Here is a 27,076-nt window from a genome sequence, read left to right on the forward strand (position 1 = left end):
TGCGGACGGTGATGGGCAACATCTGCTGAGGTCACAAAGCACAGGTGGGCCATGGTGCACAAAACCACCAAGCCAACAAGTTCACCAGGAGGCCAAAGGAAGGAAACGGGACAGAAAGAGGAGAGGAGAGGAGGGGAAGGGGGGAAAAAAAACAGAAAAACAAGTGAAAAGAGAGTGAACAGTGAGGAAAAAGCAAGGCAAGGCATAGAGAAAGAGAGAGGTGAAGTAGAAGAAGGGAAAGAGAGAACCAAAAGGATTCAGCATCATTGAACAGAGTCACAGGTCCATCAGAAAGGAGTTCAGTAGGCTTGCTAGTTTAAAATATTTTCACGATTACACTGTTTCTTATTAATAGGGCTGGAAATGTAATGCATTCCCTTACTGTGATTAATTAATCATAAATTAATATGTAAAATTGATAAAAGATGTATGTTCAATAATACATAGATAAAATATAAACTGTATTGTCTTCCCAATCCTGTTTTTGTAAAGTCTATTCAATGCCATTGAATTAATTCTGATAATTGACAGACAGTCCCATTAAAACATTTACATATCAAACATTATCATTATCAGTGATAATGTTTCTATCTTCATCTCCACTTTGCCGGCACCTGTGACTCTGCAGCAATGCTGTGTAGATCAGGCTGGATTCAGTCTTGCCACAAAGAGAGTTTCGCAACAGACTTACTGTGGCCTGTCCTCCAGCACAGGCGTTGACAATACGGCGTTTCTGTTGAGATCAGCAGCATTGTAAAGTACAGATTGAAGAGTTATTGACCCACAGATACAGCACTAATAATTGATGTTACCTTAAATACAACTTGCCTTCTTGGGAGGTGCCTGTATTTCATACCTCTATGCAATGGATTGCACATAAAAATGCATTCAAGAGGACTAAAGACTACAGAAAATGCTTCAGTTTTGCATTCTTTTTAATTTTTCAAAACCCTAATACATTTTGTTCATTTCCAGGTTAAATTGGGGGAAAAAATACCACATTTTAAATGGGGTTTCAGATTTTTGGACCATACTGTGCATGGCAAATACACTACCATTCAAAGGTTTGGGGTTGGTAAGTTTTCTTTTGTTTTTGTTATACTTTATTTGTCTCTTACATTAATATTGTGAAATATTATTACAATGTAAAATAACTGTTGTCTACTGTAATATATTTTAAAATGTAATTTATTCTTGTGATGCAAAGCTGAATTTCCAGCATCATTACTCCAGTCTTCAGTGTTACATAATTCTTCAGAAATCAGTCTAAGATGCTGATTTGCTGCTCAAGAAACATTTCTTCTTATTATTAATGTTGAAAACAGTTGAGCTTTTTGTGGAAACAATTATGCATTTATTTTCAGGATTCTTTGAATAATAGAAAGTTCAAAAGAACAGAATTGATTTAAAATACAAATCTTTATAACATAATAAATGTTTTTAGCGTCACTTTTGATCAATTTAATACATCCTTGAAATAATAAAAAAAAATTACTGACCCCAAACTCTTGAACAGTAGTGTACATATAAATTAATATTTAATAATTAAAATACAGGATATAAATATATCAACATTTATATACATTAAAAAAACTATTTTAAGTCAAAAGTGCATTGATAAATAAAGAAAACCTATACTGGCTCACTGAATTTTAGAGTAAGAGGAAAATACAAGCAAATCAAGAAGGCAAGTGCTTTTCAAGCTTATCTCCCTGCAGAAGGTTTTTCACCAATTTTATCAGAAAGTTAGATTATGTTAAGGTACTCTATGCATAAGGAGGCCAATCAAAATATGAAAGACGTTTATGTATTTAAAAATTGGATGCATTTTTGATGCTGCATAAAGTTACAGTTGCATAGTGTACCTTCAAATGATATACCACAACCATAAAAGTTCCCTGTGAAGGCCAAAGAAAAAGCAGGAGAACAGCTGCGTGTTACGATGTGTCATTATAAATTCCCACAGTGTTTTCAATCAGTTATAATAACAGGCACCTCTCTGCACCTCCAACAGTGCATGTGGATAAACTAGAGCACAGTTTTCAGCTATGTCTCTCTTTGCAGCAGGACTGTAACATACATATCACGGTATTAGGGATGAGGGGCAGTGAACAGCCCACAAACCTTCAACATTAGAGCCTGACTGGAGCGCAAAGCTGCCAACGTTTTCATTTGGAGCCCCTGCTTAAAATGGCCCAACATACAAATACACGGACATGGATACGGATACATAAGCACACACACACACACACACACACACACACACACTCAAGTGATAATTCCCAGTTTTGTTCCACCACTGCAGGGTATCCTTTCAGTCTAGCGCAGTGACCTTTGGGTTTAACCCTAACTGCAAAGACCCTATAGTACACAACCACCCAAAAAGACCACACTTATGAGCAGCCTTTTAAATAGTCTACTGACTCCCATGTGGCCTGGCCTACATGCATGAAAAACAGCTCTGTTTTGATGTGATATTGCTGTATGATATACTTCATACACTTACACAGTAAAACCAGTGATTAAATACTTAGAAACAAGACTATCAGCTTGTGTCCTGCTGCTATTACTGCTCTTTCTTTTTCAAGCCAAACACAGATTCAGTAGAAACATCTACTACCAAGGCTATTTTTTTTTGCTTTTATATCGCGTGCTGTTTTTTAGATTACATAACTGATAAAATAGCTTCAAAAGGCCAAAATTACTTTTAAATAGGCCAGGGCTGTTACCAAAACCCCTATCCACCACAAAAGAAACTTGGCCACCTTTAACAGAGAGCCTTATCAAATCCAATTCAGCAGGCTGTTGGTAAAATTGCCTTGTTTACATGAAACTGTGATTTCCCCGAGAGAGAGCTGATCAACTTTGAGGCCCTGCCTTGGCATGTGTTCATGTGCTACCTATCTGAGACAACATCCAAGCTGTCAATCTATCGTCCCTCCCCTTTTCCCCCTATTTTAATGTCTCTAATTTAACCGCAAACACGTTTTAAATGTCTTTTTAAGGGTAAACATGACAAATCACTTTGACAAATAGAAGAATATCACGGAAACTGGAATGAAAACATATGCTTGGGATTTTCCAGCACTCAACACCAGATAACCTATTCGATAGCTTATTTTAAAACATAAATGAACAGTGTTTATGATATCACAATATCAACTCAATAAGTTCAATAAAACATTCACTCACCCTGTGAGTGTAGTCGCCACATACACCCTAGAAAAAATAATAAAAATCCATCACACACAGTCCTCTAAGGCCATTTCACAAATCATAAGAAAATTAGCTGCTATTTTAATGCATTTCATGCACGATTTTACCTTCTCTCCTTTTGGACCAGGTTCACCCTGAAAAATAAGATTTGAAGAAAAACTTACAGTCCATCCAAAATATAATTCATGCACAACATTCCACTGCCATGTGAAAACTCCTGTGAAATAATGACTATATAATAATACATATTAAAGTAAATGCTTACTGGTACTCCTTTAGGACCACGAGGACCCTGGGAAAATAATCAGAATAACAATATGGAAGTGTTACTGGATTGTCCTTGATTAACTTTTCCTGTTTACAAAAATTCTCAGCCATAACAAGCACAACAATTCCTTAGAAATTAATTTTTTTATGTTAGAAAAGGAAAAAGAAAAAAGAAAACTTTGACTTTTAAGTGCTTAGGCTGAAGCAAAATTTTGCTCAAGGAAGCTTTAGTAGGTTACAAGAGTCATTATGTGCTTGTATGGAGGGCATCAGTGGCTGCTTTTAATAAAACAATGGCCCAAAATGCATCATGCTCTCTAAAAACATGTAACTCACAGCCTTAGAGCTGACAGACAGACTGATAAAATGCCTTCAGAGGAGCCATAATATTCATCCAGAAACACTAACAAATCAGTTTCTGTAATACTACCATATATAAACACAAAAGCAAATGTCGAGCATAAAGAATCTGAGAAGAAACTAGTCAATAAAAGATGAAAAATGCAGCTTAGGTTGTATTTGGAAAAGCTATGTATTACTTTAAAAGCTCAATGTGGCTTGTTCAAAAGCTCAGCAGGGGCCGTTCAGCTCTGATGCTGTCTTATAAAGGTGTCAATTCAAAAAGTGCTTCTCTTTTATAGTTTCTAAGCTTGCCGTTTTCTCACAATGCTATAAAAGAAAGAACACAGAGGTTGTACTATATTTCACAAGGAATGGTTTAAAGCACACAGCCTGGAAGCATAACGTCTCTGCCCATTGTCTTTCATCACGTAAATGAAAGCTGTGGACTACATTTTTCAAAATGCAGTTTAAGAGGACAGAGCCAACCCAATGTCCTTGTTTTAATACCACAGGCAGCCAAAGTCATACAGATATTGACATAAAGTCACTTTTGACAAACCCCACTGAATGAAACGGGTGTGTGGCCTCTCTTCTCTCTCTTTCTCACACACACACACACACACACACTACCGTTTAGTCACTCTTCCCATAAATCAAACTACAAGAGTGTTGTTCTTGTGAATTTATATGGCCATGCTTACAGCCTAGATAAACATCACTGTAACAAGCCATCTTGAAAACAAATGGCTCAACTGGTGAGTTTTATAGACACTGACAAATTTCTCTTTATGATATGTTTTACTTTTTTACATATTTCTCTTTATGACAGATGGTTTTTATTCCAACAGTATTCCATTAGTGAAAGCAAACATGACAGATCTCATTATGTGTGTCCCTTTAAACTAAAAGTATTTAGATTTGTATTTTAACACGTCAATTAATTCCAGCCAAGGTTATGTATTTCTTAAGATCACATTCATTGGAAATTGTTTTTGCACTGCACCTCTAAAGTCAGCACATCTGGCTAAAAATGTTAAGATGGTAATGAAATTGCTTACCATATCACCCTTTGGACCATTCTGTCCCTGTGAAGTAAAAAAATAAAAATAAATAATGTTTGGCAAAGGAAAATATCCATTCTCTTTAATCTTTTTAGATAAAACAAATCACTCCATTCTTTATATATTGTGTCATTATGGCGACAACAGTGAATTCATTACAATAATCAGCATAATTATTATTACCGTAATTACCCTCTTCATTGCCAAAATGACCAATTATCAATTACTGCCGAATAATTTGGTACAAGGGTTCGGAGGTTCCAAACCTGTGCGAGCGTCAATTATTCAAATATTTGTAAGGAATGAAGCGAAACTCACGGGTTTCCCGTCCAAGCCAATGGGGCCCTGGAAAAAAAAAAACGTGGGAGAACAGATTGGTGACACTGTGAAGGCACAAAACAGCTCCAATTCTCCTGTCTAGACTAGCTAATATGACAATGTTTATGGAAAAAATGTATTTCCTTGAAGGTCAGGCCAAAGCATGGTGAAGCATACTGACTCACTAGAAACACTGTATTTTAACACTGTGTACCAAATGTGTCCAGCAGATCCGTAATCATGCAGTGTAATACACACCTTAAAAGACTTTAACATCCTGTAGAATGCGCATAGAAAGGGTCCTAAGACATTTTTAACCTTATAGTGCCAATATAATATCACATTATTCAAGTTCTAAAATGACAGCTGCACAATTCTACTGTACGTTTTTTCTCACTTCCTTGAGTCATTTCCACATGCATCCATTAAATAAGGAGCCACAGAAACAGTGGCTAATTGATGACTTTTATAAACTCACACAGAAACTCTACACAAGTTTGTCCAATTGGCTTCAGACAAAAGTCACTTACCGGAAAGCCTGGAAATCCTCTAGTACCGGGTTGTCCCTGAGGGGAGACAGAAAGAAAAAAGAAGAGTTATTTTCTATACGAAAAACATGAGGATTATGTGAGCTCGATGAAAGGAGGTCTGTGTTGAGAGATGCAGTATTGTTCCTCCAAACTCAGTTGTGTCGTAATTGAGGTTGAAGGACAGGAGCCTTCCTGCTCTGTAGGAAGCACTTTGTGTGGGATGAGGAGACAAAGACAAATAAAGCTCTAAAAACTGTGGGACACCGACTGAAATTCAACACGGGAAAGAACAAACTGAAAAGCATTAAAGAGTTGTCCTTATTCAGTACGTGAGAGCCAATGAGACAAGGCTAACAAATTAAATAAGTAAATGTCAGTAATGATTAGTGATACATTCTCCTGTGAACAATACCAAGTTTGCTTTACTGAAAAAACTTTTGTAGCCCTTGGGAAAAGAGGAAGTCATTCAATATGTCTGGCAAAAAAGGACTGCGTTGGAGCGACCTGAGAGAAAATTACAAGGAAGAGGTGAACTGAGCTAATGAAGGGGATTGTGTGTCTGGGTCTCAGGTAGTTATTGGAACTGGTTGATTTTCTCTGCCTTGCAAACCTAAAGGTCGGGAGTAATGGAAGTAGCAGCATGTGCCCCATCAGAATCACCCGAAACAGAACTGACAACATTAATTTTGTTGGCATGAAAGTGTAATAAAAAGTAACAGAAAACAAGCCTAGTCTACTGAAAAGAATTCCTCTAAACCAAAGATCCACTATGGCCGCAATATATAACATTCTTCAGGAGTGATACAACATCAATTTCCTGACTGCAGTCTGATCTTGGAAATTAAACCCATATTGAAAAAAACTTTTCAGTTGCTTATTGGACAGAGACAATTTTTCAAAGCGTAACTTGAACAAAACATGACAAATACAACAAAAGATACTTGACAACCTAAGACAGGGGTTTTCAAACTGGGGTCCAGATCTAATGACAACTCAGTACATCATCTAATGATCCCTCTTGTCTATTCCCTAACTGCCTCACTTATGTGTGAGAAAGAAACTTGTCATTTCCGTTGGCCTCTCCACACTTCTGCCTCAAATCAACCTCTGTGACCCTTTTGGAGGTGAGGACAAAGCCTATCTCAGCTCAGCTGCTGAAGAGATTCCCTGCAATGAAACTTCTCTCTGTCACCAGTTCTCAATGCCTGATGTCCACTCCTGACGCCTTATTAGAGGTGATGGGTCAGAGGTATAGAGAAGTGTATAATCAGCAAGCAGAAAAACAGATGTCTATACAGTCTGAAGGCCCTCCCATAAAAGTGTGCTGGAATAATTGAGGAAACCAAAGGCTATGCATGGCATAATCAGCAAGTAAATTGCACTTCTGACAGCGTAACATTGCGTTTTTGTCTTACTGAGTGGAATGTGTGGAAAGGGAAAGACTGCCAGTTTGGGGACAAGCCCCATTTCGCCTGATGGCTGACCACTCATTAACAGATACAGCGCAATCTGCACGTCTAATGTCTGGATTATAATGACAAGGGCTGGGATGTTTTCATTCCTTCTAGCTAATGAAGATGAGATTCCAAATGGGCGTCATTACATAGGAGTCGCAGCCCCGAAATACTCTGATGAAGTGTAAGTGCTTCCATACAAGCTGCTGCGGGATTCCCGTCCTGTTCGTGCATATTAGAGATTAGGTCTTGATTAGCAGAGATTTGTTGGATATGCTCCACATACAGTAGTGTGCTGGATGACGCTGATCCTGCTTATCTATCTTACACCACGCTCATTTTGGGGTGGTCAGTAAGTTAAGTGCGGGAAGAAAAACAATAGAAGAAACCTTTGCCAAGAACCCCTAGAATCATAAAAGGATTGAGGCCAAAAGCTGCTCAAATCTGCACTATGACCTGTATCTACTCTGGAGACCTGACATTAGAAGTAGATAATGAATAGTTTTAGCAGTGACAGAGCAAACACTTACAGGAGGTCCTCGTGGGCCAATGATAGACAGACCTGGCTCTCCTGGCGCTCCCTACGGACAGATAGAGAGGTAGAAAGACAGTGAGGAGAGGAACTGACAGAAAAGAGACAGAATGATATCCACTAAACTACACCTAGTACACAAAGCCAAACGTATAAGTGAATATATTGTATCTGCAGAATAGAAAAACCTTTTCTGAATCACCCTGTAACATCTGTTTAACATAACTCTTTTGCTAAGCCGCCTCAAGGAGAGCGCTTGCATGTGGCTCAGAGGTGAACATGGTATTTCGGTCTGTAAGTAAAATGTCAGCAGACCCTGGTTCTCGTTTCAGGGTCGTAGTTTACGTCTTGACAGCGAGTTGAGAGGGTCAGGGAGCACTGCTGAGTAAACAGCAAACGGCCCGGCGGGCTGGTTATCTGGCGCAAACTAGGTGATTTGCACGGTGTCGGCCTGTCCGCAGCGCTGCATCAAACATCCAAGCGCAATCCCGCAACGCTCTGTGGTCAGACAGGAAAGCTCTCGGGTTTCCAGCACTTTCCCTAATTAGCTCTCTCATGTGAAACCCTATCAGGAAGACACCTTTGATGACCCAGCCATCCATCAAATTGTGGACAATTTTTAATTTTTCTGGTTCGATGCCCACTTTATCACAGAATAGAGATGTATTTGTTTTAGCACTTTTTTTTAATTGCCTACAAGTTACTGGGGCGTGAAAGGGGTGACGTACGAAACTGATTTTCAGGTTGTAGAGAAGGAAAGGACTCCTAAGCTTTGCCCCCAAGGTTTATGGTTACCCACAGAAATCTTGCAAAGATCTGTGCAACAGGACAACTGAAGATATAGAGATATCCCTTTGAACAGGTTTACATTACAAGCATTTGGCAGCTGGGAATGGGTACAGGACAAAGAGTCCAAATAAAATCAGCCAAAGCAGGAGCAAATTCTGCTGATATTTAAGGATTGGACTTAATAATGAATGATACGATCTTCACAGATTTCATTTCGTTCAGCAAGTAATCCTTTCTGTGTAAAGAATACAGAGTCTCAAGTTATGCAGTTCTTGCAAAGTTCAACCAATCAATCACCAATTTGCCTGATTTTTGGCTTGAGTGTTCCAACGCAACCAATTACGATTCAACTGAATTTATTTGCTCAAGAACTAAAGCGCTAAGACTGCCAGTTGCAGGGCTCGTATGCCTATTCATCTTGAGGTTTTTTTTTTTTATAAATATAATGAAGTGAAGTTCTTCACCCAAAATTTGTTGGGTCAAGACTTGAAGCCCTTGCTGGAAGGTAAAACATGACCACACTTAAAAAGAGGGGATAAAAAGTAAACCCCTGAAACAACGAGGGAAGCCCACTGATTATTCAGGACGAGAATCAGGTGGGTCTTTCCAAGGTCGTATATCGTCTGCTTCCCTACTTGTCAGCTCGGTCGTCACATCGCTATTTATTTCCTTTCCAAGTTCTTTCGAGCCCCAGTGTTTTGCTGGCAAGTGAGGGTAACAATCCAGAAGTTTCACTACTTTTCTGTGATGGTGAACGATGAGGAACATGTTTCTCCTCACATTGCTTGTTCAGCCTCAGACATTACATATCATTCCAGCTTGATGAAGGGAGGCCGCAGAACTGCTGGCTTGTACAAACACTGAGCGCAGCTGCCAAAAGGAGCTGGTTTAAGAACGGCTCAAACCACATTTGCCACAACAGGAACTGAAGCTCAATGCACTAAATCCAGTATAGAGTGCTCACTCATACCAAATACAGGCTCAAGGACACATCCAGTGACTACACAACTTTTAGATAGTTTTGGATGCGTCTTGAAGTGGTAGGGTTTCGTAAGCTGCTCTATTCCAAACATCTCTTTGTCTAGAGTGGGGAGTCTTAAAACTTCAGAGCGCTCCAAGAATAAACACAGGTAATCCAAGCATTGTGGGAAACGTCTTCCGAATGTGACCCCCAAGGCCTTTCAAAATAAAGCCCAAAGCCTTCCTGATATAAATCACGATACCTGCACACTTTTTTGCAATAGGTTCGGGTCGTCCCCCACCCACCCGCATCAACACAGCCACCCACAGTGAGAGAGAGAGTCACAATTCTGCACATGCAGGCCGACATCCTGCACTTACCTTCTCCCCCAGGTTTCCCTTTAAGCCCTGGTCAGTCACAGCAGACACAGTCACATGCACAGTGAGAAGGAGAGAGACAGAGAGAGGAACCTGGGTTAGCGAGGTTCTGAGAGGACACAGGCATGCAGCAGCCTGAGACGGAGCATTTGGAGGTCGGGAGAATGGGACACACTGATGTACTGGAGCATTTTGGGTTGTTGAGGGGTGGAGGCTACAGGGGAACGGAAGCACTGGAGTGTTACACTGCTAGCCTGTGGGGAGTAATGGATAGTAGATGAGGGGGCTTCTAACTTTTCTCACAGACAGACTGGTCAGTGGAGGAGGTTGGAGGGGGGAAGGATAAGCCATGAAGGGTGAAAAAAACGCTTCCTGTGAGAATCTAAAGGAGCACAATGTAGCTTTACACTGGGTGAAATATGGAAAGCTCTGCTTGGGGCTCACAGTTTGAGCTGAACACTGCTGAAACCTGCTTTTAGGTAGGGATTGTTTTTCAAGAGAAAGCATTAGGGTGAGCTTATAGTATGCAACCATACAAGGGTCAAGAGTCTGGAATGTCTCCTTTGAGGACAATGCAGTTTTATCGGTTTAAATGTTTAATGACGAGTAGCTGCTACGCTCCAGGGGGACATCTATATAACTATGCGGATTTTGGTCGATCCCGTTTTCTTTCGCGACATATCATGCATTGCGCTAATCTGAAAAATGGCCAGTTTCAAATCCACAAATCTTACGAATGAGGAGGTAAAACAGAGCTCACAACTGTCTGTGGTTTTCCAATCTGTTTCTCTCATTTTGAATATGTATGTATCGTCTCTCTGTGGATATATATCCAAAACATTTATTCCAAGATCTCCTCGAGGTTTGGCTGCACATTTTGACTTCTCAGCATGTAGAGTGTAACTGATAAGTAAAAGGGCTTCTTTGAGGTCTATTTTCTATTTAAAGTTCAACAAGTAAAGTATTTTCACATGACTGAGCGGCCAAGACAAATTGAGTAATAAGGAGAGAGCGTTTCTCATCAAATGCAGCCAGAAAGAACTTCAGCCCTTGTTCAAATGTGACAGGGGGGCTGTGAAATATTTCAGACTTCACAGTCAGACATTTTGTTAACTATCAATGGCAGTGATTAAATGGGAACCATTTTCTGGCTTAATAAATAAGCTATAGTTTTTGGTTTATATCATATAGTTGTGCTGAAAAGCTGAAACGCTACATTAAACTTTTGGAAGAAATGCATATGAAAGCTTGTGAAAGCATACATTCACAGTGCTCGCTTAAACAGGTCAAAATAAATTAGGAAGTGATACTAACCACAGATACTGAACGTTGTATATATAACATACTCTGGTAATTAAAGCAAACATTACTCTTCGGTTCAGCCTGACCTTATATTATCAATGTGACCTTTGGCATAAATGCAAAGGTGTCGTAGAGTTACATCTACAAATGTTCAGTTATAGATGTTGTCAATGGCATGACACTAAGCCTTGATGACCAATTAAGACTACAGCCATATACTACAGACTAGCTGGTTGGGCTTAGTGCATATCATCAAAACACTCACCATTCTTCCAGGAATGCCCATTGATCCTTTGTCTCCCTAGTGGTCAATACAAAGTCAAGAAGGAAAATCAGGAACAATAAATCTGACAGACTGAATCTCTACACTCTAGAGTTATTACCGCTAGTGACTAAGTGGCATTCAGCCGCATATTCACATGGCATGGCTATGAAGAGTTAATGAAGTTAAGCTGACCAATGTGATTCTAACTAAATGTCTATATTACTAAGCATTCACCTACTGTACTGTTAAATTGAAAGGTGATGATGCAGACATGCCAAATACTGGCTTGAATTCAGCTACTCAAGAATTTGAAGATGAATGTGCAGTTGCCAGACAGCAAGCATCACCAGTGGTTACATGATACCAATGAAAGCATGGAGTTAATGCAGCATATTTAGTATTAGGCCCATTTCATAATCAAGGTTATTGCATAAGATGATGTTTGCTAGCTGACCATATGACAGATGATGAAGTGACTGAAAGAGACAGCAGTGTGGAAGCATGACAGTTTGTTTCCTATTGGAAGAGTTTAAAGGAATAGTTCACTAAAAAAATGAAAATCCTGTCATCATTTATTCACCCGTATGTCACTTTAAACCCACATGATTCCCTTTCTCCCTCTTAAAACAGAAGGGAAAAAAATCTGAGGATTCTTTTCCATGCTGCTTTCCATGCAGTTATAATGGACCGAAGATGAAACCTTCAAACTTGAAAAATGACAGAAAAGCACCATTCACGTATAATGAACATTGGGATTAACAACGGAATGTTCTCCTTTTAAGTTCCATGGAAAGGTTTAGAAAGCCTTAAAGTCTTAAAAACAGCTGAATTTTCATATTCGGGTGAACTATCCCTTTAAAAACTATGAATCCCATTCTATCATAATCATAGCTATCCTATCCCTACTTACAAATTAGACCAATTTTTTCAATTAAGGCGAAAATCCGAACATATGGAAATATGTGGGTAGAAACCTGAGATCTTGATATAACAATTGGTCTTAAGGATTCACCATTAATACTCCTGGACCTATGCATTTCCAAACATTTTGCGCTATTTAACAGGGCTCTAAACTCCTGTGACGTTGAAGTGACTTATTATGCAAGGCCGTCCATTCCTACAGCTGTTTTTATTTGCATTCCTAACGTTGCAGGTCAGTGTATTAGAAGGTCTGGGAGCGTTGACAGCTTGCTGACGACTCACTTGAGTAACACGTAATGGAAAGGGGGGGGGGGGGGGGGGGGGGGGGGGCTAAGGGGCGGGTTGGCTAAGCCCCCATAACTCATCAGAAGTCAACAAAACATTTGCTAAAACAATGAATGTGCTCATGAACTGTAGCTTTTCTGGTGCGTAGTTGTTTTACTAAGCTCTAAAGCTATTAAGATAAAGGTTCCCATATTAGAAGTGTTCATTTAGTTTGACCTTTAGAGTTAATTCACTGCCTGCTGCTGAATGTCCCAAGAGGAAAGTCACTTGACTAAATTCTCTTGGCTCTGTCCAAGGTGCTGATTTGAGATAACTTAATACTGCTTTATGGCATAAATTAGTTACCACATATGGCTTATACTGTACACTGTTTAAGAATTATGTTGTTATTTAATGATTATATGCATTATTTTATTTATAAAATAGTTTTAAATAATTTATTTAATATCATTGTTAGCCTCAAATTAAGTACAATACACAGTATAAGCCACACACTATAAAAGTCATACAGTACTGCCAGTATTCAAAGGAGTCATTGTGAAAGAGAATCTTTCTATTATAGAAACTATGTAAAATCATCTAGAGCTTTAGATTAGAAATAGCTTGATGAAGTACACTAAAAACTCCAGACTTCTCCAAATGAGCCCTAAAGTACTTAACTACAAATCAGAAGTGTTAAATAGTCATGCATACATGTGAATGAGCAGTATAAAACTTAAATACACAAACCACAAGTATCCCTTAATAGTTCAACGGAGCGTGCAAACCAATATCAATATTTTTTGAAGAACTAATCTAATGGACACATTTTGTGTAACACGCGACAACACTTCCCTATCCTAAGAAAATATCAAACTTCATTTCATTTCCTGACGATGCAATCAATCAAAAGCTTTGGCAGGGATCACGCACACTTTGACCAGACCTGTCAACAATTTAAACAAAAAGTTTGCAAAAATGATTTTATGGCAAAGTTTCACAAGAATAGCTGTCATGAGTGATGGGGGTTTGTCGGGTATAATTGGCAGGTAGGACTAGAGTTCACATTAGATGGGATTCTTCTAGCATGACATGATGAAAGACAGATGTGTTTGAGTTTTGGTCAGTAATATTAGGAGAAATTTGGAAGAGTGGATCCAGACAGGAACCAAAGGGCCTGAGAGAATACAATCAAGTATAAAATACAATGTGCTAACTTGAAGGAAATAGAGACTCGTCCACTGAGCCTAGCTAAAAGACTTGTTACATTAAGCCTAGCTTAGCTTATCTGGTTTAGGGGGATGTTCAGTGGGGTCTAAAAGTCTGAGACCACTTTGAATTGCTTCCTCATTTAATGCTTTTTCCATTACAAATCATATTACAAGCATAACTATGGACTGAAACCTGATGATCATGTTCTTTATATCTAAAGAGCATAAAGAGCATCTTGAGTTCTAATGGATGCAAGATCATTTGAAATTGCATGAACAATGTCATAAAAAAACATCTTACTTCATAACTTTTATTGTTTTTGTTTTGTTTTTATTCCTAAATTAAATTTTCAATGTAGTCATATACTGTAGGCTTTTGGACTCCACTGGTCATATTAAAATACATTTTGAAGAAAATAAGCTACATATACTACTGTACATATATTGGTTGTATATCCTCAGTCCTTTGGTTAAAAGGAGGTCTCAGTGTGTTCAAATAAAGAAGCTGTATATATGAAATACTGCAAAATATATGACTTAAGTATTTTTCATATTGAAGTTTCAGGTTGAATTGTTTGGATACAGCTTCTTAAAGACACTACTAAAGAAAGGCAATGTGCAAGAAAACCAAACAGACAGATGGACAGACAATAGGACACGTTATGAGACAGTTACCGGAAAGCCTGCTCGTCCAGGTGGACCCTGAAAAAGGGGTGAGAGAAATGTGGGTACAGAATAAAGGAAGAACAGTCAACAATACTGATTAAGAAGAACACAACACCCTGCCAAGCCATAATGAAATTCAGTCTGCTTTTACAATTTCAATATTGAATAGTGAAAACAATTTTACTGAAGAACTTTGTGATGCAGCATTAAATTTAATTGTGGCAAGGCTCAAAGGTAGCAGCAGGAAAACACTCCAAAGAAGCATTCCACAAACGCAAACTACCACACCATCAAATGAATTTTCTTTGGACCCCAGAAAATCTTTTTTAATATAATGACATGTTTCTTTTATTTAGTGGCTTTAAATTTGTCTTTGAAAATTATTTTAATGTATATTTTCCCAGTAAAAATAAAATATAAACACCCTGAAAACAAGACACATTTACTCCAGAAGAAATATAGGTAATAAAACAGATTTTCAGAAAATCTCAAATTAAGCTAACTTTAATTTTTAACACAAATTTTTTTTTAAGTATAAATTTTGTGTGGTTTCTGCTTAAAAGAATAACAAAAAAACTTTATTATATGAATATTTTTCAGTCTGATCTTTATTAAGGGTGTTTATATAGAAGTTTTTAGCTTTTTTTCAGTGTGAAAGTCAATTCAGTTCAAGTCATTACATATCACTATTTATATTTCAGTAAGACCATTTCAGTGCATTTAATACTAAGCATTTAGTGCCAACATGAACACTAAATAGTACCACATGTCTGATTAAAAAAGATGTTCATTAAGAGGCCCACGCATGCATGAAACATATGGTTTCACAGATGAAGGTGCTGGCTGAAAATCCTTATCTCATGCTTGACTTCAGAGTCGATTGTGGAGATCGCTCTGGTTTAAATCAAATCAAATAACAAGTTCACTTCTTTCACAGAGCACCATTCCGCTGTGAAAAAAAAAAAAAAAACTGTACATTTTTCATTGCAGAGGATTATTGGTAAAAACCTGAGAGCTGCTTGATCATTCAAAAAAAGATCCTTTCTGTTAAGACCGCCGTGACGCTCTTCATTATCTGATGATGCATTTATAGCTCATTTCATGAGCCTGTGGAAGTGCATACTAGTGTTCGTGTGTGTTGGCTTTCCTCTTGCACTACAGTGCGGAGAGGGAAGCAATTTATCAAGCCGTAGCCCAGGGGAGGAAACTATTGCAGACGGACAAAAACATCCATGGCACTATCTTCTGTCTGTATGCTTTGATATGACCATACACCATTCAGACCAATTAAATAATAAATAAATAATAATAATAATACATTTTTAATCAATGCAGGAAGAATAAAAAAAAAAAAAAAAAAAAATCAATCAATCAAAAGTATTTTATTTTTTTTATTATTATTTAATTATTATGTATATTAAATACTTCCCAACATGTGTGTGCTGTGTAAAGTTTGAACTGTACTTGTGAGGTCCAAAATGTCCTTACTATAGTAAAACCTGTTGAACACTGATTTTTACACAGATTTGCTTAAGGTTCATGTTTAGGTGTAGATCATATCGTTGGGCTATAATATCGTTACCCTGAGTTATTTGGAGTATGATTTTTTTTTTTTTTTTTTTTTTAGAAATTAATACTTTTATTCAGCAAGGATGCATTAAATTGATCAAAAGTGACATTACAGACATTTATAATGTTACGAAAGATTTGTATTTCAAATAAATGCTATTTATTAAGCAGCACAACTGTTGCATATTAAGCTGATACTCATATAAATACTCATATAAAAAAACTGTTATTTTAAATTGTAATAATATTTCACTATGTTTTAATGCATTTTTGATCAAATAAATGCAGACTTGGAAAGCAGAAGAGACTTTTTTTTCAAAAACATTTAAAAATCATACTTACATACAATTTTTTAACATTAGTGTACACATAAAACAGCATTATCGTTCAAAGTAAATAACCAGTAAACAATTTTTAATGTATTCATAATATATTGCAATCTTTACTGTAAGAGACCAAAAAACAAGATTTTGCATTTCTGTAACGGTAATCACAAAATGCCTGCTCTCTTTAAATCTAGTGTGTGTGTCACTGAATGCAGACTGTTGAAGTGTGTGGGAAACAATGAAAGGCCATTAGTAGGATCTTTAGGTTCAGAAGGCACACATGTGGCAGAGCAGTGGTGTAACATATATGAGAGCGGGACGCAGCTGGACCGGAGGTTTATAAGCAGTGGTGTGTAGAGAGAGGAACAGAACTCGGCTGAAAGTTGCTGAGATCAGGAGTGTGTGTAGTGGTCTGCGTGTGTATGAGTAAGCTGGTCTACATGTGCCGTATGTATATGAATGTGTTGAAGTATGTGAAGCAGGTCTAAGGTGCAGGCCCAGGTGCTGAGTGGGAACAGGCCAGTGAGGCCTGCTGGGCACTGCTCAGGCTGCCCCAAAGGAGCGTCTGGCGAGGTCAGAGGTCACCCACCGGAAGAACACTTCATTTGTGATCCACGGTAGCAGGGTACATGTGGCTCTCATTTAGCCCACAGCACTGCTGGGTAAATGAAGGGGCTCCCCAGAGGGAAACGGGAGTGAATGCTTCCCTAGAGTCCAACATTGCAAGGATAAGATATATTCAGCGGACACAGGGCACTTACAGATCACATGCAGTAAAAATACTGAAAAATGCTGAATTCAGCAAGTATATCACTTGGGAAAACCTATTTAATTATGCTGTTCTTTATGCTAAGCAAAACAGCATAAAGTATTATGATGTTTTACCTCACAATACTATGTCATTATTACAATGCCAAGACTTTTTATTTTTAGTTGTAACTTAATATTTTTGGAGAATTTACTAACCCGGCATCTAAATATGCCTACTTCTTAGTATGTGAAATGAGTAGTATGCATAGTATTCTTAAAAAATAGGCAAAAAAGTAACTGGATGACTTACTACTTCTGAAATGTGCATCCAAAGGATGCTTTACTATCCCATAAGGCTAAGGGACAGGGCTTGTGAACAGCTGTGAAGTGATGCAACTGACACTGGTTGGTCACATGACAATGTAGTACGTTCAGATTTCATTCGCACTACGCACATTCATGCTATTTAGAATGTCGTAAAGTAATTACTTATTCAGAAAGTATGCAATTTTGGGCCCAGTGTAAAATTGTGTAAATTTACCGGATATATGCAAATTTTCAAAGACTAAATCCAAACACTTCAACAGGAGTCAAAAGATTTCACAATGGGCTCAAGTTGGTCACGCAGATCTGCTTGGCTTGAAAGTGACTTCTTCATGAGCTGTTCTTCAGACATTATTACACTGTACACAACAGACAGTGGACTTTCTCTTTATGTAAACACAACCTCAGACTGACCTATAAATATAAATTCAAAAAGCTCAAAAAGCACAAAGTCTGTTCCAGATAAATAAGAAATAAATGAGATAGAAAATTTACAATTTACACTAAACATAAATTATATATTACTCTATCAACAAGTCCCTGCTGATTCCCACCGCTTAATTTTCAAGTGTATCAATCCTTATGTTCATGTGCTTGAGACTGACCAGTGTAATGTTCCTCAGGAGTTTTCAACACACTAACTGATGTGCTTTCTGTCAATGTAAAATGTTTCCTGTCACTACTAATTGTTTAAGGCTGGGTTAGGCCAGCCGTGCCTCAAAAGCAGGCAAAAGGCTATGTTCCTGTGAGGTGACCTGTGAAGAACCACAGACTATCATGCATTTAAACTTCTCAAAGTATTCACTTACAACACACAGGAAAAGGCCAATTTGGTGACGTTTTACAGTTGCCATCACATCAGTAAAAGTGTTGTCTTAGTGTTCTTGTTGGATAATCTACAGTATACACTCTTCTAAGAATTGCCATAGGTCAGTGTGATGGGACGGCCCTCTTGGACCATTGATTAGACTCCTTCTACTGAAAGCAAACACTGAAGTTAAAGACTTACTGACACTGATTGCCAATAGATCACCAAACCTGTTTAAAGAAGACTGACTTGATTAAAAGAATTCACTAACTATCTCTAAACATTCTTAGTTGACAACAGCAGAAATATCAACTTAATGTTGGTTAACAGACTATACGCATTGTTTGACAGTTCCCTCACCTGTCTTTCAGTTCTCCTCAATTTGCCTTCAATTTATGGGTTATATGAGCAGGTGTTGGAATGTTCGTATACATATGAGAGTTTTTGGGCTGTGGAACGTGCTCACACACGGGGATATTTTATTGCTCATAAGTTTCACTTTCATAGCTCAGAGACTTAAAGGAACAGTTCACTCCAAAAAAGGAATAAAAGGGAATTAAAGGGAGAGCGGACAGACTCATCCGAGCTCCAACAATCACATAAAAAACAACTTAAAAAGTCAAATAAGTGGTCCATTCATGAAGACATGACATGCCAGATTTGAGGTTAAATGATATAAAAACATCAATGATTATTGAATATTTTATAACAATGAATAAATGACAGAGATTTTCTTATTTTGGTGAACTATCCCTTTAATGGAGTTCATTTAGTATTTATCTCAAATGTTTTTCCTGACATTTCCTAGAAAAAAAGAGACAACTGTTGTCATACAGTAAGAGTACGGTACTATTAAATTATTGTGACAAGCAAAGCTCAGATAATTTCAACCCAGGATCACTGAAAAAAACGTGCCTGTGGTGACATTTCTGTAAGATTGTTATGCAGCTTCTTGCACATTTAACAACTAAAGAGGTGAATTTTATTATATTGGTTGTACATAATTGTGACAGTTCAGAAACTAAATGTCAGGTGAATGGCACTAAAAGGTCAATGCTCCATTGCTTTTGAAAATAATATATCCCCTACATTAAACCCTTCCCTAAACGTAACTATTATGTGAGATAAAAATGTATCAGCTGAAGCAACCATGCCATTTCAGCTTGCTTATACAAGTCTTTGATCTGTTTTATTATTACATGTTTCACAGACTCATACCCTAGTGCTCCGTACCAGGTGCGCTACCAAGCAACTTTACCACATCAGAAAATCCATACATATGGAGCTGGTTATGTGATACAACCATAAAATTTTAATAGTTTATAAATCATTAACTATAGTAGCCATATGAAGTTATGGCATAGTACTGTGCAAGGAACCACGCAAAAAAAAAAATGCCTTTAATAATCAATAATCTTCCCCTGTAATTATAATTTTAGTGAAAAAAAAGTTAAAGGTGTTGATGTTTTCCTGCCTCTAGTGTTAATTTCAGCTGGAAACTGTAATGAACTATATTTGTATATATGTTTTGCAAAAATGTAGGTTTAGGCACATTTTTACAATGAACCTGTCATAGATTTATGGACAGTCTGATGAGAAATGACTTGGTATATTGGCAAATCTTAGAACAAGCTTGAAACAGTGATGCCTTCTAAAATGTTAGAGGAGAAACGTGGGATTACTGGGATCACTTTCACAGTAGGTTTCAGCAGAACACTAAATTTTCTCTTTATTTAATCTCACTTCTTTCTAGGAAAAAGGTTAAGATAGCTCATTTGAGATTTGTCTTTTCTGTGGCCACTGTTTATCTGTGGCTGCTGGTATTTCATTAATCACTTAAGCTCGACCTTCTCCCTCTAACTGCAGGGAAGCAGCTGTCCAACCGCACCTAATTTTATACTGCTCGACTCTCTTTTCTCCTCTACTATATATTTCTCTTGACCTTCTTTCTCATTATAACCTCATTCTGTAACATTAGCCCTCAAAAGATATATAAAGTTGAACAGGTTGTGTCTGCCAACGCTGTCGTCTTCTATATCCATGGCCAACTTCCCAGAAGAATGCATAGCTATGTCCAAGATAATGGCATGCGATTTAAGGTGAAGCGTGTCATTTTTGTGCCACCAAACAAAACTTGAAAAATAATGATCCAAGTCTCCAGAACACGTCCCCTCTGTAGATAAACCTTCCCTTAATTCACATTACTGGTTGAGTCAGTGTTGCCATGTTGGACTGCTCAGAATGCTTAAAACAATCAATGTTTTGATAGACCACAGAATCTCTTTGCATTAAACTGGATTTTATAAAGTATCTCAACATCAGAAATGTGCACACTTCACCTTTAGCACAAAACAAAAGCTCTTCTTCTGACAGATGACAGTGTGGGTGTTTGTATGTGTGTCAGAAGGAAACTAAACTAACAGTTTCCATTGTATGAATGAAGTCGTGTAATCAGCCCTCCATCAGTAGTGACAATTAGGAAACACATGAAAGATAAATTCACACTCTCAAAACACACACAAATACACAGAAAGCCACAGAGTTTGGGTCACATTACCACAATCCAGTCAACAAAGGGACCAACATCTACTTACAGGAGGACCTGCAATAAAAACAGAGAGAAAGACAGATTAGTCATTTCGAAAAAATCATCTTGTTTGGACCATGTGCACATTACATCAAACATTTGACCCTGACAGATTTCATTTCCCCAAGAACAGGAAAAAAAAAATGTCACGCAAGTCTGAATTTGCGTAGTCCAACCAGAATCTGAAGTGAATTTCCTGGCAGTCCAGCCCAGACTGAACTGATGAACGCCACCTCCGATTTCTCTTACCGTAACACAACCTCTGAGGAAGATTAGAGTTCACACGCAGGTAGTTTAGTGAAGTGCGTCACAGCATAGGTTCGGCACATAAATACAGTGTTAAAAAATATGTTTATAATTTAGTTGATGAAAGGACTGAAAAGTTTTTTGTGGGAAAGTGTTTCTTGTCTCTGGTCCACGGATGAGCAGTCAGCCCACCAAGCAACAGACCACTGAGAACTGAGTGGGAGAATAAGCCACATCACTGGAAGACTGCCTGCACAGATAAATCACACCCCTTCTGAGCACGCGAACCCCACCCAGACATCACAAACTGTCCATCTCCTTCATAGCTAATGCTAAATCATACACTAGCAGCGTAATAAACAGTGGAAGCAGATTTCACTAACATCATTAGTCAAGAAAGGTTCAAAGTTTTTCACAGTGATAAAACGCAGGATAGATTAAAACCCTGAGGAAAATATGTTAAATGGAATTAAGATTTCTACACTCTTATTGGTTGCTGAAAGCATAATGAAAATATGTTTTAATATTTAATAAACGAACATGCAAGAGTGCAGATTCCATGTGGACCTGGTCAGGTTAGTTGCACTGAAAGGTTTCGTCCTTTAATATTATAATATGGGCCTGGAAGGATGTCTAATTTAAACGAACAATGCAACTTGATTTAAAATTAGTTAAGTAGCCATTTTAAGTATTACAAAAAGCAAATAATTTTAAATTATAAGCACATGCATTAGTAGGATGCACAGCCTCTTGTTCATCCTTTAAGCAAGACACAGCAATCCAGCAGAACTGAGATCATAGCTTCAACAACTCAAGCTCTAAGGAAGAACAAACTCAAAATTGCTGATGACAAATCTTTTCCACTTATGTCACTTAAAATCATCCAGAACTTATTATATCTGGACAACTGCAAGAACGAAACCAGTCCGTCGATGCAATTTGTTACAGAACTATTGAACAATCTGACCAGAATCATAAGGTTTCTTTCCGGTTCTTTCATCCAAAAACCTTTTTTTTTTTGTCCTCTAAAGAGTATGAAAAGGCAACACCTCTCTGATTCATGGCCAGAAACTTGGGGGAGTAACAGTACGAACCTTTGACTTAAGAAATAACTATATAATGCATGGAAGAGAGAACAAAAGTCCCAATAAAACCATTGTTTACGGCAGGAGAAATGTTTTGAGCAAACATGAGCTCGAATTCTTCAACAAGCAGAAGATCTACATTTCGACTGAGCTCTGCAGTCAAACTGGTACATTAAATATGGGACCCTTAAGTAATGGTGCAGTCACACCGGTGACAAAGCTTTCCTATGGGTCCATCATTATTCTTTCCTTTCCTGTTTTGAGAAGCCTGTATTTTCTTAGAAATCAGAACCGGCATTTATCAAAGCTGCTGCTGAGACAGCAAGCCCTGTTTAGGCCTAAAAGCAAGAATAATGTGAAAGAACGAGTGAACAACACACACAAAATATGTGTGGTCACGCAAGAATTGCTCTCTGAACATTCCAGATCAATCTTTTGTCATCATAAACGTTCTCATTTTACCCATGTGATCCATAAATCTTTACATGAAACCACTTCATCCGCACAAAATGTTGAGGAATCTATAGGTTGTATAGTAGCAGCCTCAAATCACCTATAGACCTATGCTTACAGTCCATTTACTGACCATCTAATACATATTGGATGAAACAAAAATGGATGAAATCACGCTATTTCTACAGTATTTTCTGTCAGAAAAAAATCAAATGTGCAGAAATTTGACATTTATCGGTACATCTGGTACAGTACCTCAAAAGTTATTTACACCTAAAAGGTTCATAGTAGGACCTCAAGGGTACAATATGTAGCATTTAGGGGTAGATAAGGTACAATGTTGTCCATTTAAAGGTTCTTACCCCTAAATTTAAAATAGTTTCATATTTTTCTGACAGGTTTGTAGAGTTCTGCACTACTATTTGAATTCATGGCACCAGTTAGTATTGTGATTATCTATTAATAATCAATTTAGGTAACCTACCCTAAATGATAAATAAAAGCTAAACAAACTGTGATTATACACTTTTATCTCTGTCAGACAGTCACTTCCTGAGTGGGCAAGTCTATAGACTTTTATAAAAATACCATCTTGATGGATGTGACCCCAAACACCTTTAAATGTTGTGTCCAAAATATTGTATTAATACCACTGATTCTACTCTAGGACTCAGTTTCTCTCTAAATATATTCTGTAAAGTCCAAGCATCTCTGAATGCTTTGAAATCTCAATGGAGGATTGTGTTTTCATGCTTCTTTTGCTATTGAAAGCTTTAGGTGTGCACATACGTAGCAGCTTATGCACAACAGCAGTGGCGTTGCAGGCACAGGCATATGCGTACTGTAGACCTACCTGGAGCCCCATCACGGCCTTTCTTTCCCCTCAAACCAGGAGGTCCTGATCGAAAAACAACCTACAGTTAGTCCCACAGTTACATTTATATTGAATGACCCAAGCAATAGCTCCACACCACAGTAAAGCCTTTCCCTGCTGTGATTTATACTAGCAGAGCTATTCAAGAATTGTATTACAATGCTTTATTGCTAAGCAACACAGTAGTATAATAATTTCATGACAGTTCTTTGGACCAAGTTCCTCGTGGCAGCAATAATTAAAGGCAAAAACGGGGCTAAAAATACATCACCACAGAGTCACGGCAAGCAGCTGCAGCAAGAAGCAGATAACGTGTCAAAAACTGCAACAGCCCAGCCAGCAGTAGGATGAGTGGACACTTTGGTAGACTGGGTGTGGAGAGCCTTAAAGCCCTGAAGTGAAAGCCGAAACCGAGCACACAGACACGTGGAAGCATGTGTTCTGATTCCTGACGCATTCTGGACTTGCGTAAACTTCCTGCTCTGCAGACAACCTTCATTCAAAGGCGAACTGAGCCGGGGCGTCAAAAATACCCCATGTGATGATGCCTAGAGGACTCTAGGTGTAAAACTATGCGTGTCTATAGGGGTATGTTTGTGTGAGAGTGCGTGTGGTGCAACACACAACAACAACACTGAACTATAAACACAAGGAACGTTTAATGCTTCCATTAAATGTTTAGGCAGTGCTATGTCAGTTAAAGTATTAATGTCAAGCCGCATATCACAACCACCTGTTACCGGCCTTATGCAAGAGGACTGGAAAGTGATAGGAAATGGAGATCTTCTGTTGCATGCTGACACGAAGGCACCCGAGCCACCCGCCCCACCTCGTTTCATAGTATTGAACTCTGAATATTGAACTATGATGATCCAAATACTGTAGATTCATAATTCTTGGTATCATTTTCCCTCCAAAAAAATGTCCAGTACTGGATAGACCTTGTGGCAGCACAATGGTGCTATAATTGCATCCAATGGTAATATTTTGGTATTTTTTCTCACAAAAATATGTCCGGATCACACTGAACCATTTGTAGGCCCACTTACTCAAGCCAGCAAGGACACTATCTTAGGATCTGGGCTCTGTTATATAGACCCAGGAATAACCTCAGGAATACCATACAGCCCAAAATACCCATCCATTGCCAGCTCCACTCCCCTTATCATCTGCCAATTTCTCCAAATGCTCTGTCCTCTGAGTGCCCCGAACACATGCCATAGTGCCCAAGAATGAATATTTCAGCTTCCAGACCTCCAAACTGCAAACGCAGCACAGCAAAAGTCCAAGCAAAGGATGAGACAGGGATATTAATAAAACAGCAAATGTTGGGCTAACAAAGCATGGGCAGCTTTTCATGCACGGACAACTTTAGTGTAAGAACACATCACTGCTTCCGTGAGGCAAAATTATGTCCTAAATGAGATAGTACAACAAAAATGAGTCATTATTTACTTTCTCAAGCAGACCCACGCCTGACTTTCTTCTGCGGAACATACAAAAAAGATATCTAAAGATTTTTCCATGCAATTAAAATCAAATGGAAGCAAAACTGTTTGGCTACCAACGGTCTAGTCTCAGCCTCAGACGTCACGTCCATGGAACGTTGGCTGAACATCTGATGCATATGGCACACAAAAGTGGAAACACTTCAGGAGTTTCGAAGTCATCCTCTGATTTGTTGAATTATACAGGATTTCCGGGAGACGTGTGTGTCGCGTTATTTAATGTTCCGCCTGGAATCAAAGATGCCTTGACGCCAAACCCCCTCACGAAAGAAGAAAGCTGTCATGTTTACAACTGTGACGATGAGCGCTTATCAGGTCGACTAAACGCTGGATTTTCAAAAATATGTGAAATATTTCAAGTTCCCGGCATAGAATCTTTAAAATACGTCCGAGAGTTTTACACACCGGTCTGTTATTGTGGCGACATTTCCACACCCCGAAACGTGACGCTGAACGAAACGAACTGTGATTGGTTGTTTGACATGTCGGTCAAACGGCCTCATGAGCGGGCCTTTGCCAATGAAAGCTGCCATAGATTCCAGACCTTCAGCAGTTAGTCTGAAGGTCTGGCTACGCGAGACAACCAACAGTCTTTTTAAAATAACTAAAATAACTTTTTTTTTTTTCTGTAGAAGTAGTCATAGAGGTTTGGAACTTATCTAACACACATACTTAGTTTACATTTCGAATTTGCACATAATATACATACAAAACTGTCTATTGTATTACACCTGTACATTCAACTGTCAATTTGTATATTGTTATTCCCTATTTACTTGTTCTATTTTTATTCTTTTATTATGTGTGTTTTTTGTTCCGTCACTGTCATTCTGTTGCACTGCCGGGAGCTTCTGTCACGAAAGCAAATTCCTTGTATGTGTAAACATACCTGGCAAATAAAGCTCATTCTGATTCTGATTCTGATTTTGAACAACATAAGAATACATAAATGATGACAGAATTTTTATTTTTGGCAGAACTATTCCTTAGTGTTCAGTGTTAAGTGTTTCGTATATAAAGTATGTATGGCACACATTTAGGCATGTAAAATTTTGCATAAAAACTAATCTTAAAATATAGAAAAATAAATCTGTCTTAAATCGTAATAAAATATATTTTGATGTTCAGCATTCCAATGCACTATTGGATTACTTGGGAATTTTAACTATGTTTGTTTAAGTACCATGTATGTCACATACATTTTATATATGTCAATACACAAAATGAATATATACAATATACAAAATAAAATGAATTGTAAAATGCATTGTAAAATTTAAACTATTATTTAAATTATAAAAAACATTTAAAACAGAAAATAATTTATAGATGGAGCAATTCATAAACTATAATCTACAATTTTAGAAATAAGCTAATTCTGCTTTGGGTTGTGTGGCGGACAAAAGAAAAGAAATGAACGTATGCACTTTTGTCTATTAAGTTGAACAAAGGCTTCCCCCCATACCTTTTGAAATCTGGAAAAATCACTGCACACATTTCATGACTTTTCACAACTGTTATATATAACCTTGTCAAATGTAAGTTCTCTTGGTCTCCAAATAAAAATACGGTTATGTGGCAATTCCAGAAGGCCGAGAAGATTAGTTGACTTCTTTGAAAAAGGGATGTGGTGCTCCATGCACCTCTAGTATCCTAAGGGAACCAATAAACCTTAAACAAAGGCCCTATCAAGTTCCGATAGGTCCACAAAAGTTTCAAGCCTAGCGAAACGTACAGTCCATCACACACCCCAACCCGTGCTGAACCCGGTGCAATCCAGATGACTGACATCTCCCACTCCAAAGAGGTTACAGGAGCCAAACAGCGGTGTGTCTGCTCCCGTCTGCCCACTGATGACAGTTGGCCCATTCACGACGATCCCTCGCCGCTTTGTTGCCTCGTTAAACTGCAGTCACAGTTTGAAAAAGGATCACAGCACAAGACATTTTTCATTCTCGCTCTTGGCTGCTGCTGTGCTAACCTCATACCACGAGGAACGGCGATTCAGAAGCACACCAGCCAGTTCTCTGCTGAAAGAGTTTGGCAAACGCTTGACTACACTTGCACCTA

General features: G+C 38.1%; 1 protein-coding gene across 6 annotated transcripts in view; it reads right to left on the reverse strand.

The window, feature by feature from the left end:
• LOC306882000 (uncharacterized protein) overlaps window positions 1-27,076 on the reverse strand; it is a 96,962-nt gene that overhangs the window by 31,481 nt on the left and 38,405 nt on the right. For 2 of the 6 annotated variants that reach the window (XM_079436418.1, XM_079436415.1), the window contains exons 3-13: window positions 14,486-14,512; window positions 11,415-11,450; window positions 9,851-9,877; window positions 7,719-7,769; window positions 5,735-5,770; window positions 5,205-5,231; window positions 4,884-4,910; window positions 3,482-3,508; window positions 3,324-3,350; window positions 3,193-3,219; window positions 2,125-2,184 (exon numbers count right to left, since the gene is read on the reverse strand). In XM_079436418.1, the coding sequence (XP_079292544.1) occupies window positions 2,125-2,184; window positions 3,193-3,219; window positions 3,324-3,350; window positions 3,482-3,508; window positions 4,884-4,910; window positions 5,205-5,231; window positions 5,735-5,770; window positions 7,719-7,769; window positions 9,851-9,877; window positions 11,415-11,450; window positions 14,486-14,512 (372 nt within the window). Of the gene's footprint in view, window positions 1-691; window positions 734-2,124; window positions 2,185-3,192; window positions 3,220-3,323; window positions 3,351-3,481; window positions 3,509-4,883; window positions 4,911-5,204; window positions 5,232-5,734; window positions 5,771-7,718; window positions 7,770-9,850; window positions 9,878-11,414; window positions 11,451-14,485; window positions 14,513-27,076 lie in introns of all 6 variants that reach the window. The other 4 variants (XM_079436416.1, XM_079436419.1, XM_079436417.1 and 1 more) reach the window with 4 other exon arrangements.

This window comes from Barbus barbus (genome assembly GCF_936440315.1).
Source record: "Barbus barbus genome assembly, chromosome: 16".
NCBI classification, from domain to species: domain Eukaryota; kingdom Metazoa; phylum Chordata; class Actinopteri; order Cypriniformes; family Cyprinidae; genus Barbus; species Barbus barbus.